The 16,044-nt window shown below is 53.0% G+C and overlaps 1 protein-coding gene across 2 annotated transcripts; it reads left to right on the top strand.

Annotated features, from left to right (window-relative positions):
• The first annotated feature begins 3,856 nt into the window (after positions 1-3,856).
• Positions 3,857-15,524, top strand: HDAC3 (histone deacetylase 3). 2 transcript variants are annotated; one of them, XM_036391834.2, is made up of 15 exons: positions 3,857-3,946; positions 4,202-4,284; positions 6,593-6,735; positions 9,570-9,651; positions 9,825-9,881; positions 9,969-10,024; positions 11,295-11,428; positions 11,676-11,756; positions 11,853-11,926; positions 12,062-12,126; positions 12,855-12,944; positions 13,060-13,118; positions 13,559-13,638; positions 13,934-14,091; positions 14,357-15,524. In XM_036391834.2, exons 1-15 carry the CDS (start codon positions 3,892-3,894, stop codon positions 14,424-14,426), a joined length of 1,287 nt encoding a protein of 428 aa, XP_036247727.1. In that variant the 5' UTR covers positions 3,857-3,891; the 3' UTR covers positions 14,427-15,524. The 2 variants fall into 2 exon arrangements, with proteins under 2 accessions (XP_036247727.1, XP_036247729.1); XM_036391836.1 differs by lacking the exon at positions 3,857-3,946 and having other exon boundaries at positions 4,210-4,284; positions 6,507-6,735.
• Positions 15,525-16,044: the final 520 nt, after the last annotated feature.

Raw genomic sequence — 16,044 nt, forward strand, 5'->3', positions numbered from 1 at the left:
TTTATCCCTGCATTTCCCATGTCCCTTTCAATGAACTGAGCTCCTCTTTTCCCATCTTTTCAGGACTTATGAAACCTCCTTGCTCGTGGATGAACCAATTAGTGATGAGCTCCCCTACAGTGGTAAGTTGGACTTGCCTTTTCTCCTCATGAGCTCAGCTGGAATTCTTGGGATGTTCTATTCTGCATTGACCAGGGCCAAAGTGTCAGCACTTCCTGACCTTGGAGATGGCCTTAGCCATGCCTGGAAGTGTCCAAGGCCAGGTTGGATGGGGTTTGGTCTAGTGGGAGGGGGTTGGAAATGAGATTTAAAGTCCCTTCCAACCCAAACCATTCTGTGCCCTTCCATCCCAGGCCCTCCCTCGGGGCTTCCCTGAATCCTGGAGGTCCTTGGAGGCTTCACTCCCTCTCCAGATATTGCCTGGAAACACTGAAATTGCAACCTTTGGAGGCTGGGGAGGGAGGGGACAGAGTGGCTGAGGAGAGGCTGGTGGGACAGTGCTGTCCTCTGTCACCCTGTCCCTCAGCTAGCTCCAGTCCCTGTGAAATTCCACGTTACCTCTTGTCCGCTCTTTTCCTGCACCTCTTCCGCAGCCATTGGAGCAAACGTCACCCCACAAACAATGGGACCACGTCCTTTTGGGGGATCAGCTGCCCTGGCCCCGCTGCTTGTCCACATGGCAGCTAAACAGGCTGGACTGCCCAGATCCAGGCTCCTCTTGGGGTCTTCTCTTCGATGCTCAGCCCAAAAATTGCCCTCACGTCTGCAAAGCTGCTCCATCCCATGGTGTCAAACGTGTCCCTGGATCCTCAGCCCTGCTTTCCAAACATGCCCAGCAGCTAATGGCCCTTAAACCACAGCCTGCTTTTGCTCTCTGAGCACAAAGAGCATCTAAAAATATCCCTCTGTGACACTTCCCTGCTCTGCTCCAACACCCGTGAAGATGCCTGGAGCAGCACCCGGCTTCCAGAAGGACAGCTCAGGCAGCAGAGAGATCCCAGCTGGAAACAGGGATGGGTCTCCTCTCCTCAGGCAGGGCTGTGTCTCCTCAGGCAGGGCTGTGTCTCCTCTCCTCAGGCAGGGCTGTGTCTCTGCTCTCCTCTTCTCAAGCAGGGCAGTCTCTGCCTTCCTCAAGCAGGGATGTATCTGCTCTCCCCAAGCAGGGCTGTGTCTCTGCTCTGTTCAAGCCAGGCTGTGTCTCCTCTCCTCAAGCAGGGCTGTGTCTCTCCCCAAGCAGGGATGTGTCTGCTCTCCTCAAGCAGGGATGTCTCTCCTCAAGCAGGGCTGTGTCTCTCCTCAAGCAGGGCTGTGTCTGCTCTCCTCAAGCAGGGATGTATCTGCTCTCCCCATGCAGGGCTGTTTCTCTGCTCTGTTCAAGCAGGGCTGTGTCTCTGCTCTGTTCAAGCAGGGCTGTGTCTCCTCTCCTCAAGCAGGGCTGTGTCTCTGCTCTCATCCCCTGTCCCCAGGCAGATACCTGGACGTGTCCCGGGTGGCTCCGTGTCCCGGGTGGCTCCGTGTCCTGGGTGGCTCCGTGTCCCCAGGCTGGCGTTATCTGGTGGCAGCAGCTGGTGGAGCAGGGACAGGACACTCGTCATGAGGGAGCACCAGAGCAGGGACAGGACAGGACAGGACAGGACAGGACAGGACAGGCGTCATGAGGGAGCACCGTCACAGCTCCAGGGGCTCCCAGCACAGCCGTGCTGCTCAGCACATTCAAACCCCAGAGATTTCCTGAACAGATCAGGCCTCAGCGAGCACCAGCCATGCCACTTGTCACTGCTCTTATCAGAGTTTGCTCAGAACCCTCTGGAATCCATCAAAGTTGCTAAGACATAAACTGTGCTAAAGAAGAAAGAAGCTGAGAAACAGAATTCCAAGACCACAAGAAGTAAATAACAGCAGCAAAGCAGCTGGACTGTGACCAGTCCCATATTCTGAGAGGTGCACTCACAACACGTGGACCAAACAAAGGCACCAGTAAGAAATGTGTGCAGAGAGTTAGAAAGTGGAAATAACTGTATAATGTAAACAATAAACAGCTTCTGCTTAATCATACTGGTCAGTGGCCCAGGAGTCCTGAATTTCCCCTAGTTTCCCAGGTTGGGTGCTGGGCTCAATGCCAGGTGCCCTCTGAGTGTCCCCAGCCCCAGCTGGGCCCTGCAGGGTCACAGTGAGATGGTCCTGGCTCTCCTCTGGAAGTGTCCCTGCCCCTGGCAGGGATTGGAATTAAATGACCTTTAAGGTCCCTTCTAGTCCTATCCCCTAAACCAGCCTCTAATCCTTGCTCCATGCTGGAGCTGGGATCCTAAAAGGAAACCCACACAAGGAGCAGTGTGGAGGGGGCACTGTCCCCACAGGGGGGGACAGAGACAGCCAGAAATATCCTTTAATAACCCCACAATTTCATCCCACCTTGGCACCTGCAGCCAGCACAGCACCCAGAACTCACAGCCATCCCACCAAGCCCCATCCCATACAGGCAGGAAGCTCTCCTTGCTGCTTCCAGGGGTTTCCGTGCCCTGGGAATGCCAGCCTGGCACCCACTGAGCTGCCAGGGAACATCCCAGTGCCCACCTGCCCTGGTGCCCATCCTCAGGCAGCTCTGGGGGTGCTGCCCTCTGAGGAGCCTGGCTCCAGCACAGCTCCCTTCATCCCAAACTGCAGGGAGCATCAAGCAGGATGCTGACAGGACCAAGCCTTGATTTTGGCTTGGTTTTCCAAGCCTTTGGACCAGGCTTCCTGCTCTGTCCATCTGTCCTTCCCTCCAGCCCCATTCCCACACCATGCTCCTGTTTCCATCTCCTGTCAGCTCCAGCTTTCCCCCATCCCGCTGCCTCCTCTCCCCCAGGGATTTCCCACCCAGCCTTTGTCCTCCTCGTGCCTGGCAGCGCCTCCAGAGGGTTCTCCCCAAAGCTCTGGAGAGCCTGCAGCCCCCAAGGTGGCACCTGGTGACAGCTGGCACGTCCCCATCCCTCAGGGACTGGGATGGAATGAGCCCCATCAGGGTGTGGGTGTCTCATGGGAACCCCACTGCCCACCCCCTGTGCCCTGGGGTGGGGCTGTGGGGGTGACAGGGGAGCTGGGAGTGACTGGGAGACAACTGGGAGACAACTGGGAGGAACTCGGGGGAACTGGGGGCCTGGAGAAGATAATCCAATGGCCAGCTGGACTCACTGGGAGTGACTGGGGCAGCTGGGAGTGACTGGGAGCAGGTGAGGAGGAGGGAGGATGATGGTGGCATCTGAGGGAGCAGGTGGAGAATTATGGGAGAATCCAGCAGGCAGCTGGGAATGACTGGGAATGACTGGGAGACAGCTGCAGGCCTGCAGAAGGGAATCCAGTGGGCAACTGGGGGCAGCTGGGGGTAACTGGGAGCAGCTGGGAGTAACTGGGATCATCTGCTGGGGGTAACTGGTGGCTGCTGGGGGTAACTGGGGGAGCTGAGGATGACTGGGGAGCTGACACAGGGCTATGGGGACCGTTCAGCCGGTAGCTGGGGGCAGGCACGGGGCAGGCAGGTGACACCGGGATGTGGCCGCGGGTCCATGGGGGCTGATGGGGGCGGTGTGCGGGCACACGGAGCAGCGGGGCGAGCCTGGGGGCAGCTGTGGGGCGCTGGTGGCAGCTGGGACCAGTCTGGAGCAGCCGGGGTTGACACTGGGAGTAACTGGGATCTGCTGGGGGTGACACTGGGAGTAACTGGGAGCAGCCGGGGGTGACACTGGGAGCACCCAGGGGTGACACTGAGACCGCTGAGTGACCACGCCCCTGTTTAGGGCCCGCCCCTTTCTGGGTGTGGCTTTTCCGTGGCCCCGCCCAGGGCCGGCCCAGGCGGCTGTCGCGGGTTGATGACGTAAGCGGGAGCGCGGCGCGCGGCGCGGCCTGTCCGCCATGGCGAAGACCGTGGCCTATTTCTACGACCCGGACGTGGGGAACTTCCACTACGGTGCGAGCGGGGCCGCGCGGGGCCGGGGAGGGGCGGCGGAGGCGTTGCTGTGGGGCTGGGGCCGGGCGGGGCCGGCTGGAGGCGGGGGCGCGGCCCTGCCCGCCCTCCCTGTCCCCGTTCCCCGTCCCCGCTCCCCTCTCCCCGGTTCCTCCCGTCCCCTCATGCCCGGACCTGCTGCGGAGCGCGGCGGGCGGCGGCAGCGGCCGTTGTGCTGCCGCCGGCGGACCCGTTAATCCCCGCGCCGTTCCGTTCCAGGCGCGGGGCACCCCATGAAGCCGCACCGCCTGGCGCTCACGCACAGCCTGGTGCTGCACTACGGCCTCTACAAGAAAATGATCGTAAGCCACGCCGGCCGGGCGGGGTGGGACAGCAGGGCACCCCCGAGGGCTCAGCCAGCGGGATATTGAGCCCTCAGGGCTGCTTTGGGGACCCCAGGGGTGGAGATATGTTCAGTGATGGTTTTAGAGCTTTGGGAGCCCCGCAGGTGGATGACAGTGCTCAGTGATGGTTTTAGAGCTTTGGGGACCCCACGGGTGGGGGACATGTTCAGTGATGGCTGCAGAGCTTTAGGAACCCTATGGGTGGGTGACAGTGCTCAGTGATGGCTGCAGAGCTTTGGGGACCCTACAGGTGGGTGACAGTGCTCAGTGATGGCTGCAGAGCTTTAGGAACCCTATGGGTGGGTGACAGTGCTCAGTGATGGCTGCAGAGCTTTGGGGACCCCAGGGGTGGGTGACAGTGCTCAGTGATGGCTGTAGAGCTTTGGGGACCCACAAGGGTGGGTGGTGACAGTGCTCAGTGATGAATTTAGAGCTCAGTCCTATGCAGTTGTAGAGGATTCCAAGGAGCTGCTGAGGTCAAGCAACTGTAGAGATACAATTTATGAAAAGAATTTTAGGTGTTTAGATGTGAGAAAAGTTTCCTTAATTAATAAAATTCCCAAATAAAACCACATCCAGGGCAGTAACTGTGTGGAAATGCAGCACTTGGGGGAACTGTGGGGAGTCTTTGCAAAGTTTCTTTTCCAGATTTTTACTGTCACTGTGTGGATTTCCACAAGTAACTTCCCCAGAGTTTGTGTTTGGGTTTATTTATTTCCACAAGAAACTTCCCCAGAGGTTTTTGGTTTGGTTTTGGTTTGTTTGGTTTTTTTTTTATTTTATTTCCACAAGTAACTTGCCCAGAGTCGGGCTTTTCCTTGCAAGAACAACCAAAAATCCTGTTCTGACCTAACACTTGTAAATGGCAAATCCCTGCCTGAAGGAGGTAGTGGGCAGAGCTGTACATTTTTAGTCTTGAAATTCTTTTTTGGGGGGTTATTTTTCCACAAGGTGCCACTGGAAAGCTGAAAATCTCAGAGGCAATTTCATCTCTAAACAGTCAGGGACTGGCCAAGTCAGAAGAAACAAAACCAGGGATTTGGAGCAGCTGGGACTGCAAAATCCTGCTGAATTTATGTTGTGGCTGCATTGTTTGTGCCTCCTTACAAGTCCAAGGTTGAGATGCTGCTGGGCTGGCTCTGCCTCTTCCCCCCTTGGCCAGCTCAGGGAGGTGGGTGGGATTGCTGGGAAGGCTGCAAGGAGCCAGCTCTGCTCTGCCAGCAGCTGAGTGAACATTGCAGCCTGCTTTTCCCTCCCTTTCTGGTGGATTCCCACATCCCTGCTCTGAGAGCCTCAGGCTGTCCAGTGGGAGCCATTTCTCCTCTCTTTGCCAGCAATTTTGGGCTGGTTTGGTTTAATGAACCATTCCTGGGGGATCCCTGGGAATAAGGAGTTGCCTCATCCCCTGTTTGATTGTCAGAGGCAGCAGCCTCTGAGAAACACCAAATTCCACATGGAAAGCATCAGGAGAGGAGGAGATGGGCTTGTTCTGCTTTATGGTGGCTCTGAAAATGCCCAGGTTTCCTGCTCAGCACAGAAAACAGGAACATGCTGCAGCTGTCCTGAGGAATTTCCCTTTGGACACCAGCTTGTGCATCTTCCTGTTATCTTCATGTTCCACTTTTTCTATGAAGTGGTTGCTTTAAATAAGACAAATTTAAATAAGAGGCATCACAGAAAACATCTCTTATCAATTGAATTCCCTCTCCCAGTGGGGTTAATTTTTAACTTCCCCTCTGCTGAGGGATGTGCCCTAAGTGCCAAACCTGTGTTGTCACAAGATTCTGGATTTGAGTCCATCCACCTCCTGGCCATTTCCCCCATTTTCCTTTCTAAAGGAAACAAAACTTAGGGAACTCTTCCATCTGTCTGGGGGGTTTCCCCAAATAATTTGGAGCCTGTCAGTAAATTTAACAGAGGGATCAGAACCACCCCTAGATCAAACTGGTGAGTGAGCAAGGAAGGATCCCCCAGGGAAGGAAAAGCTGTGGTTTATTTTGCTGCCCAAGCAGGAGAATGTGCCATGGGGTTGGAAGAAATTTTATGGCAAGAGCTGCAGTCAGGAGAGGCAGGATTTGGATTTATGAAAGGGAAAAATGAGAGAGCAGGTTCCATGGAGCAGCTGTTGAATTTAAATGAACACAATTACCAGTGTTTGCATATTTATGTACCTCATGCAGGCCACTTGTCAATTAGCTTGAGATTCCTTCCAGCCCAAGGAACCAGAGTTTGGATGGGAAATAACTGCTGCTTTTGTCTCTGGAAGGTGTTCAAGCCCTACCAGGCCTCCCAGCACGACATGTGCCGCTTCCACTCCGAGGATTACATCGACTTCCTGCAGAGGGTGAGCCCCAACAACATGCAGGGCTTCACCAAGAGCCTCAACGCCTTCAACGTGGGTGATGACTGGTGAGTGCCCAGGGGCTGCCCTGCCCTGCCCAGGGCCCTTCTGGAATGTGCCATTCCTGCCCTGCTTTGGGCAGCACGAGGATGTGTCCCTCCTGTGCTGGCTGGCTTTGAACAGCCAGGTGTGTGCTGAGGAAGGCAGGAGCCTCCCCTGAAATGGAAAATGCAAACCCCCTCCCTGTGGTATTTTCAGGGTTCCCTGTGGTAGGAAGGAAATTGTAAGAGCCTGAATGAGAGATGTGGGACTCCAGGCAGCTCCTCAAAATTCAGTTTATGGATCCAAGATGTTCCAGCAGTGCAGGGTCATGGGTGACAGAGCTGTGCCTACAGCTGTCAGCTCCAGCTGCAGGCAGGCCTGGAGACCCTTTGGTTTTGGTCACAATGCATTATAGACTTTTCTTTGCTGAGCATCTTAATACAGTAGAACCAATCTATACCTTAACTATTACCTGCAGCCTATCATAACTGCTATAATTACCATATTCATAGTACTGTTCTCCAATCACTAAAAGTCAGTACATTACAGTTTAAGCTAGAAGTTGTTTCTCAGTTTTCTTGCAGTGGAAAATTCTGAGACCTTTTTTCTACTTGCACCATTTGCTGACTTGTAAAAACATCCTTTTTCATTTGCTCTAAGTCATAAAAAACCCTTCTAACTAACACACTCTTTGCCTCCTTGGTTATCCAGCAAGACTGGCTCAGCAATTCTTTTCTTCTATATCAAAACTTGCTTCCATCTCTATTCCTTCTTCAGATTCTACATTCAAAAATCTTTCTGCCAAGCACACGCATCTGTGAGACTTTCTTGTCAAACTTTCATCCTTCCCAACAGGAAATGATGAATCTGACTCCATGTTCTTAGAAGGCTAATTTATTATTTTATGATATTGTGTTATGTAAAAGAATGCTATGCTAAAACCATACTAAAGAATAGAGAAAGGATCCTTATAGAAGGCTTAACAAGATACTGATGAAAAACTCACTACTCCTTCAGAGTCCTGACACAGCCTGACTGTGAGTGGTCATTAAGTCAAAACAATTCACATGAAACCAATCAAACAATGACCAGCTGATAAACAATGTCCAAACCACATTCCAAAGCAGCAAAACACAGGAGAAGCAAATCAGATAATTATTGTTTTCATTTTTCTCTGAGGCTTCTCAGCTTCCCAGGAGAAGAAATCCTGGCAAAGGGATTTTTCAGAAAATATGACAGTGACACCCTCCCTCCAAATTGTTGTAATTTTGAAATTAAGGGGTTGTCAGGCAAAGAGATGGGAATAGGAATAACAGTTCTTTACTAGGAAAATTAAAAATACAAGTGCAATAGCACAAACAAAAACCAAACCCCTGCCAGGGTCAGACCATGCCCTGTCCCCTGTGTGTCAGGGGGTGGCACAGCCCCATCCCATGGGGGCTCAGCCCTCCTGCAGTGCCAGCTGTGGCTCTGCTGGAGCAGGGATCCTGCACAAGGGGGGAGTTTTCCTCTGCAGCTCCAGGGCTGCTGCAGATGGGCCTGGGCTCCCTCTGGCCATGCAGGGCAGCAGAAGCTGCTCCTCTGGCAATGCCCTGGGCAAAGGCTGCTGGGCTGTGCCAGGCTCACATTGGATCCAGGTAGGAATGCTTGGCTCCTGCCCTGGGCGCAGCATCTCCCATGGGATGCTGGAATTGGATCAGCCCTGCAGGGACACTCAGTGGCCATGGACAGCAGAGATCTCCTGCAGGGAGGATTGGCTGGGGGAGAGAGAAGAACAAGCTGCCCATGGACAGCAGAGAACTGCCCCAGCTCTGACAGATAGAAATAGAATACACACCCCCATTTCCAGCCTAAGACTGTGTGGAGAAGGGTGTGGAGCCTCCTTGATCCCTTTCCCTTCACTGGGGGTGTTGCAGTGCTCCTTTTTGGCTCTAGATTTGGGCTTGCTGGGTTGCAGACGCTGCTTGTTCTGGAAGAGCTTCCAGTTCTTCTGGAATGTGGCAATTATCTTTGGTAAGAGTTTGATTGAGTGCTGCATCCAGCTCTGGGGGACAAAGAACATCAACCTGGTGGAGCAAATCCAGTGGAGGCACCAGGATGAGCAGAGGGGTCGAACAGCTCTGCTGGGTGAGCTGGGACTGTTCAGCCTGAAGAAGGCAAAGGGTGACCTCATTGTGGCCTTCCAGTACCTGAAGGAGCTGACAAGAGAGCTGGAGAGGGACTGGGGACAAGGCATGGAGTGCCAGGACACAGGGAATGGCTCCCACTGCCAGAGGGCAGGGATGGATGGGATATTGGGAATCAGGAATTGTTCCCTGGCAGGGTGGGCAGGCCCTGGCACAGGGTGCCCAGAGCAGCTGGGGCTGCCCCTGGATCCCTGGCAGTGCCCAAGGCCAGGCTGGACAGAGCTTGGAACAGCCTGGGACAGTGGAAGGTGTCCCTGCCATGGCAGGGGTGGAACAGGATGAGCTTTAAGTTCCCTTCCAACCCAAATCATTCTGGGATAGGGAGCTGTGACAGTGCCCCCTTCTCCTGAGGCAGTGTCTCATCATGCCCCAGCTGTGGGCAGGAGACTGACAGGCTTTGGGAACAGTGAAGCCTTCTCAAGGGTGGTTTGGGAGCTTTGGGAATCATTCTCAAATTCCCTGTGTTCCCCACTGTGTTTGCAGGCAGCTCACTCCCCTGCTGGGGCTCAGTGAGTTACAGGCAGGGTCAGAGTGATCCTGATCCCAAATTAACTTCCACACAGAACTGAGCTTCATTCTTGCTCAGGTGTTACCCCTGGCCAGTTTGATGCATTTTTCTCTGCAGAAAAAGGGAGGAATGAGGATTCTGAGTTGGAATGTGCTTTCTTTTTCAGCCCAGTGTTTCCAGGCCTCTTTGAATTTTGCTCTCGTTACACTGGGGCCTCCCTGCAGGGAGCAACACAGCTGAACAACAAGGTAAGGGGCTGAGGTGCTGATCCTGTGGAACCCAGCTGGAGCTTTGGAGGAGGAGGAGGAAAAGCCAGGAGGGTGCTGTGACCCCTGGGATGGGCAGGTGGCAGTGGGAAGGAGGGTACAGTGGTGTTGTCACCATATTGTCACTTTAAACTTGCTTCTCTTTCCTCTCTTAGATCTGTGACATTGCCATAAACTGGGCAGGGGGTCTCCATCATGCCAAAAAGTTTGAGGTAATGAGATCTATGCATTCCTCTTGTCTTTGGGGCTGGGCTCTCTTGATCTCATCCTAAAGCTCCTGGGGTTTCTCTCCCTTCCAGGCTTCAGGCTTCTGTTATGTCAACGACATCGTGATCGGCATCCTGGAGCTGCTCAAGTAAGGACAGATCCAAGGGCTGAACTCTGCTGCCTGCTTTGTGCTTTCCCTCTGCTTTTCTCTCTTTCCCTGCCTCATTTGCCTTTCTGGAATCCAGGAAGCCCAAAAACTTCATTTTTGTCCTGGCCTTACCTGTAAGACACACTAAAGGGTTTGAGCATCGGAACATCTGACTCCAGTTCTGTTGGAGTCTGATGTTTTGTTATCTCTCAGGGAGCTTGAGGGATACAGAAGAGTTCTTCAATCCCATTTCAGGGGCTTCTGAGTCTCAGCCTTTTTGCCACAGTGAGCCTTTTGTAGGTGAATGCAAGTTTTGGTTCACTGGAGACACAAAAATGACTCAAATCTTTCTGGAGTTCTTTGAGCACCTTAAGAACAGGATTTGGGCTGCACATGGATGGTTAAAGGACACTTGGTCTCCATAGAAAAGAGTCAGGTTATTTTTCACTTTAGGAAATGAAAACTAAATTCAGAATGAGAGGAAAAGTTACAGAAATAGATTTAGTTTCTTGAATTGATCTGAGATTTTTTTTTTTTTGGTACTTCAAAGTGCCCTCCTTGTCACTGAACCTTGGACAAGCTGTCATGGAATTAAAAAGGATTTGGAGTTGACCAAACAATAGTTACATGACTGCTGGCAAGTTTACTTGCTCTCAAAGTCAGATTTATGGGATGTACTGGGGTTTCTTGTTCCCCCTTCCCTGCTCAGTTTGGAACCTCAGGATTTCCCTGGCAATCCCAGCTCTCCCATTTCCTAATCCCATCCACAAGAGGCCGCAAGTACAGCCCAGTTACCCTTCATGGGATGTTATTTATGTCCCTGTTCTTCTGTTGCCTGTTTCCAGGAACCATTTCTGCAGAGGTGACTGCATTTTGAGTTTGCTTCTCTCTCTGTGTCTCTGGCTGATTCTCCAGTAAATTTAGCCCAGCCTGGAAATTTTGGTGCTCACCAGCTGGGACAAAGTGCTCCATTTCCCACCTCCTCCATGCCAGCTTGCCTTTCATTTCCTGATATGATTAAAATCACTGGAACTCTTAAAGATTAACTATGAGCACATTGGAAACAAGAATCTGCAACTTGTGAGCACCCAGCTGCTTAAACAAGTTATTTTCCAAGACATTTCTGGCCCTATCTAAAACCTTTTGTTCTAATATCCATTTCCAACCACCTCAGAAGAAAATGTTTTAAATACCAATTTCCAAGCACATCAAAGGAAGATGTTTGAGTGTGTACAGGTGCCTGGAATCCCAGCTTTGATGTATTCCACAGGTATCACCCCCGGGTGCTGTACATCGACATCGATATCCATCACGGGGACGGCGTGCAGGAGGCTTTCTACCTGACAGATCGTGTCATGACAGTGTCATTTCACAAATATGGCAACTATTTCTTTCCTGGCACAGGTAAGTTTTGAATTTCTAGTGGGAACCTGCTTCAGAATCCTTTGGAAGCTCTGCTGGAGTAGAAAGGAGTAAATCACAAAATTCAAGCTGCGGGGGGAAATGGTGGGAGAAAGTGGTTAGAGAGGAACAGAGCTGTAGTTAGTTGTAAGAAAGGGGTCCTGATCAAGTGGAAAGACTCAGCCCAGCTCAGACCTGGCTTTGCACAGCTGTGAAGCCTCAGGGCAGTTGTGCCTGTCCTGTTTTGCAGGTGACATGTATGAGGTTGGTGCAGAGAGTGGCCGTTACTATTGTCTCAATGTGCCCCTCCGAGATGGCATCGATGACCAAAGTAGGTGTTCCCTCCCCTTTCCCCTTGGCCCCAGGGCTTTCCTGGCCCTTCTGCTCCAGAGCCATGACAAATCCACCTCTCTCTCTCTCTCCAAAGGTTATAAGCACCTCTTCCAGCCAGTTATTAACCAGGTGGTAGATTACTATCAGCCTACCTGCATAGTCCTGCAGGTAAGGAAGCAAACCTCTGTGCACATGCCTGCAGAGGGCTCAGAGGGCTGTATTTGTGTTACCTTCTGTCCCCTGGTGGATCTGGAGAGCAATGCCAAATTGTTTTTCTGGTTTTCTTGTTTTTCTGTTCCCCAGTGTGGTGCTGATTCTCTGGGTTGTGACCGGCTGGGATGTTTTAACCTCAGTATAAGAGGTCATGGGTAAGTACAGCAGGGCTGGGCTCAGAAAAACCACCTGAAGGGCTCTGAGGAGTCTCTGCTGTGAGGTTGGAGCTTTGGCTTTGGCCTGCCAGCAGTTTTTGAGGGGTTTTTTAACATTTGTGTGACTGGAGGAGGTTTGAGAATGGGGCTTTGTAGGAGGTGCTCAGGGGGGTGCTGAAGGAGGAGGAGGAGGCCATGGAGATGGTCCTAAGGACTGGAGCCAGCCTGGGAGAGCTGGGGAAGAAGAGAGGGTTCCAGGGAGACCTCAGAGTCCCTTCCAGGCCCTAAAGGGGCTCCAGGAGAGCTGGGGAGGGACTGGGAACAAGGGATGGAGGGACAGGACACAGGGAATGGCTCCCACTGCCAGAGGGCAGGGATGGATGGGATATTGGGAATTGGGAATTGTTCCCTGTGAGGGTGGGCAGGCCCTGGCACAGGGTGCCCAGAGCAGCTGGGGCTGCCCCTGCATCCCTGGCAGTGCCCAAGGCCAGGCTGGACAGAGCTTGGAACAGCCTGGGACAGTGGGAGGTGTCCCTGCCATGGCAGGGGGTGAATGAGATGAGCCTTAAGGTCCTTCCCAACCCAACCCCTGTGCTGGAGATTCCTGGGTGGAGCTCCAGGTGTATCACACCAGCCATGGTGCTGCTGGGAGTTCAGGAGGCCATTTCTGACACATGAAGCTGTGCTGCAGTTTCCAGCTCTGGCATTTTCCTGTTTGGGGTTTATAGGGAGTGTGTGGAGTATGTGAAGAGCTTCAACATTCCCTTGCTGGTGCTGGGAGGAGGAGGTTACACGGTGCGGAACGTGGCTCGCTGCTGGTGAGTCCCCTGTGCCTGCTGCTGAGGGGCACTGCTGGGCACCTCTGTGGGATTTATCCCTGCATTTCCCATGTCCCTTTCAATGAACTGAGCTCCTCTTTTCCCATCTTTTCAGGACTTATGAAACCTCCTTGCTCGTGGATGAACCAATTAGTGATGAGCTCCCCTACAGTGGTAAGTTGGACTTGCCTTTTCTCCTCATGAGCTCAGCTGGAATTCTTGGGATGTTCTATTCTGCATTGACCAGGGCCAAAGTGTCAGCACTTCCTGACCTTGGAGATGGCCTTAGCCATGCCTGAAGTGTCCAAGGCCAGGTTGGATGGGGTTAGCTCTAATGGAAGGGGGTTGGAATGAGATGAGATTCAAGGTCCTTTCCAACCCAAACCATTCTGTGATCTCCCACCACCTATTTTGCTGGGCAGACACAGCCATGTGTGTCCAGGGTGATGCAGTTTGCACCATTTCCTGTTGTTTTGTCTAATCCCTTGCACTCAGGGTTGGATATCACTGTGCTTTTTAAGCTCTGCTCTCCCCCAGGCAGGTGGGAGGGTGAGCTCTGCTCTCTGCACAGCTTCTGCCCCTCTGTGCTCTAACTCTGCCTCCTTCCATCCCAGAGTACTTTGAGTACTTCGCTCCAGACTTCACCCTTCACCCTGATGTCAGCACGAGGATTGAGAATCAGAACTCCAGGCAGGTGAGTGCTTGCAGCCATGCTGCAATATCACCTTGGAATTTCCAAAACCCTGTGGCTGATGCTCTGTCCTGTGAAACCAGCTAGAGCCCAGGGCAAAAAAAAACAATGAGAAACAACAACTGGGTTGTGTCAGTGCTTCCTGCTTGGGTGGCAATAATTGAATTCACTCTGCTCTGATAAGTGACTTTTTGCACAAATGTGTTGCTCTTGGCTAGCACAGAGGTGATGCAGGCAGGTAACAGAGCTGTGACACATGGCCCTGTGGTGATGATCCCTGTGTGTTGTGTCCCTGTAGTACCTGGATCAGATCAGGCAGACCATATTTGAGAACCTGAAGATGCTGAACCACGCTCCCAGCGTGCAGATCCACGACGTGCCCTCGGACCTGCTCAGCTACGACCGCACTGATGAGCCTGATCCAGAGGAGAGGGGCTCAGAGGAAAACTACAGCAGGTACCAGAGCCTGTTCTGGAGCAATGGGCACCCCTTTCTGGCCCTGGGAGGGCGTGCAGAGGAATCCATCTGAGTCCTAGAACAAGTCATAGAACCCCAGAACTTGGGGTTGGCAGGGACCTTAAAGCCCATGGGCAGGGAAGTCACTTCTGAGTCTCTTGATTTTACCCAAGGATCTTCTGAGGTCTCCTGCTATGACATTCCCTCAGGCCCCAGGGGTTCCAGGTCTCTGTCCCCTCCCTGACAGGGATTTCTCTTCCCCCAGGCCTGAAGCTCCCAACGAGTTCTACGATGGTGACCACGACAATGACAAGGAGAGCGACGTGGAGATCTGAGGGCTCTGGGCTGCGGGGCCTCCCGCCTTGGACATGGATGCTTGGAGCACACAACTGGGCCCTGCAGGAGCCACTTTAGCCCTCTCTCCATCTCGGACTGCGTGTGGTGGCAGCAGAGCCAGCCCCACTGAGGGCTCCTGCCACCTGGAGAGGCACAGAGGTGACGTGTGCTCCTTACTTGTCCCCACGTCACGGTTCCGGCCGTCACCGCTGCGGGCACGGAGCCCTGCTGAGTCCTGGCTGGCAGCTGTGGGACTGCCACAGAGCCTGAGCCACCTCCATGGTGCCCATGCAGGCTCCTGCCAGCCAGCTGGGAGCTGGAGCAGCTGTGCCTACGATCTCTGCCTCTCTGCAGCACTTGGGATCCATCCTGCTGTCCCTGACCTGCACTCAGGTACCGCCCTGCTGTCCTCTGCAGCCTGCACTGAGAGCTGCTCCTGCTGTCCCTTCTAAGCAGCTGATGCTCCACAGCTCCAGGAATTATTGGATAAGACCAATTGTGGGGTAGGGATGTCCTTGGAGCAGCTCAGTGGAGTGGATGGAAGGATGTGTGCAGAGCATGACAGGTCATTCCTTCCCCCCAAACCCAGATCTGCATTCACAAACGAGTTCTGCAGCACTTTGCTGAGTTGGACACAACCTCCCTGTTGTGTTTATTCCTTGGGAGGCTTAAATCCCTGTGGAACAGAGGTTTGGCTGCCCAGGTCAGTTCTTAGTGTGTCCTGCACCTCTAATGTAGCTTCCAGCTGTGTTCCCCAAGTTCACACATGGTCCTGCTGTGTGTCAGCAGGAGCTCTGGGCTGTTTGCTCTGAGAGGAAACAGTTCTGGGCTGTACCCAGCAGATACTGCTCTGCTGCTGGATGAGGGAAGCTGCTTCCTGCAAGTGCTCTGTTCCTGCCCTCACCCAGCAGAGATTTCCCTTGGCCATCCCTCCAATCCCAGATTTTGCTGCTCCTTCTCCTGAGTGCTCAGCTGGTACCTGGTGGTTTGGAAAGTGCTGTTAGGGGAGGTGGGGGGTTCAGCCTCTGTCTGTACGGTTCTGTTTGTTTACTGATGTCTTTGAACATTAAAGAAGAGGCAGTATTTTTCTTACCTGACCTGTTGTTTGTCTGTCTCATCCCCACACCTTTTTGGCTCCTGTTCCCCCAAGGGTCGAGCATGTCCCTGGCAGGGCAGTGTCATCCACTGCCTGAAGGAATGGAGGGAATTCTGCTCCTCAGAGTAAATGTTGGTGAGTTTTTGGCATCACTGCACATCAGGGGAGCGCCCTGAACTCCTTTTCAAGGGGCCAAGTGGGGTGGACACTCCTGTTATGCCTCTCAGTCCAGCAAAAGCTTTTGCAGGAAGCCGATTCAGGAGATTTTTCCTGCAGTTATTTAAAATGCCATGAGTTCTGTGTCTGTAACAGCCTCTGCACTTTGCACTCCCGCTGTCCGAAAGCCCTTTTGGGGACTGTTCTGTAGTTCTGGTCACTACAACATGAAGCAGGCCATAAGTCAGGGTATCAATGGGTGTCCAGAGAAATCCCTCAGAAATAAATGGTGATGGAATTAGACTGGGGGTGGAGAAGGATGATCAAAGGTCTGACACAGATCCTGTGTGAGGAGGGATCTGGTG

Source organism: Molothrus ater, chromosome 15, assembly GCF_012460135.2.
Source record: "Molothrus ater isolate BHLD 08-10-18 breed brown headed cowbird chromosome 15, BPBGC_Mater_1.1, whole genome shotgun sequence".
Classification (NCBI taxonomy): Eukaryota; Metazoa; Chordata; class Aves; order Passeriformes; family Icteridae; genus Molothrus; species Molothrus ater.

What these genes read in the sequence shown, in the direction of transcription:
- HDAC3 (XM_036391834.2), top strand. Translation starts at nt 3,892, where the DNA reads ATGGCGAAGACCGTGGCCTATTTCTACGACCCGGACGTGGGGAACTTC. An exon ending in TTCAACGTGGGTGATGACTG is followed by an intron (nt 6,736 to 9,569) that starts GTGAGTGCCCAG and finishes TTTCTTTTTCAG; the next exon opens with CCCAGTGTTTCCAGGCCTCT. An exon ending in TCAGAGGAAAACTACAGCAG is followed by an intron (nt 14,092 to 14,356) that starts GTACCAGAGCCT and finishes CTCTTCCCCCAG; the next exon opens with GCCTGAAGCTCCCAACGAGT.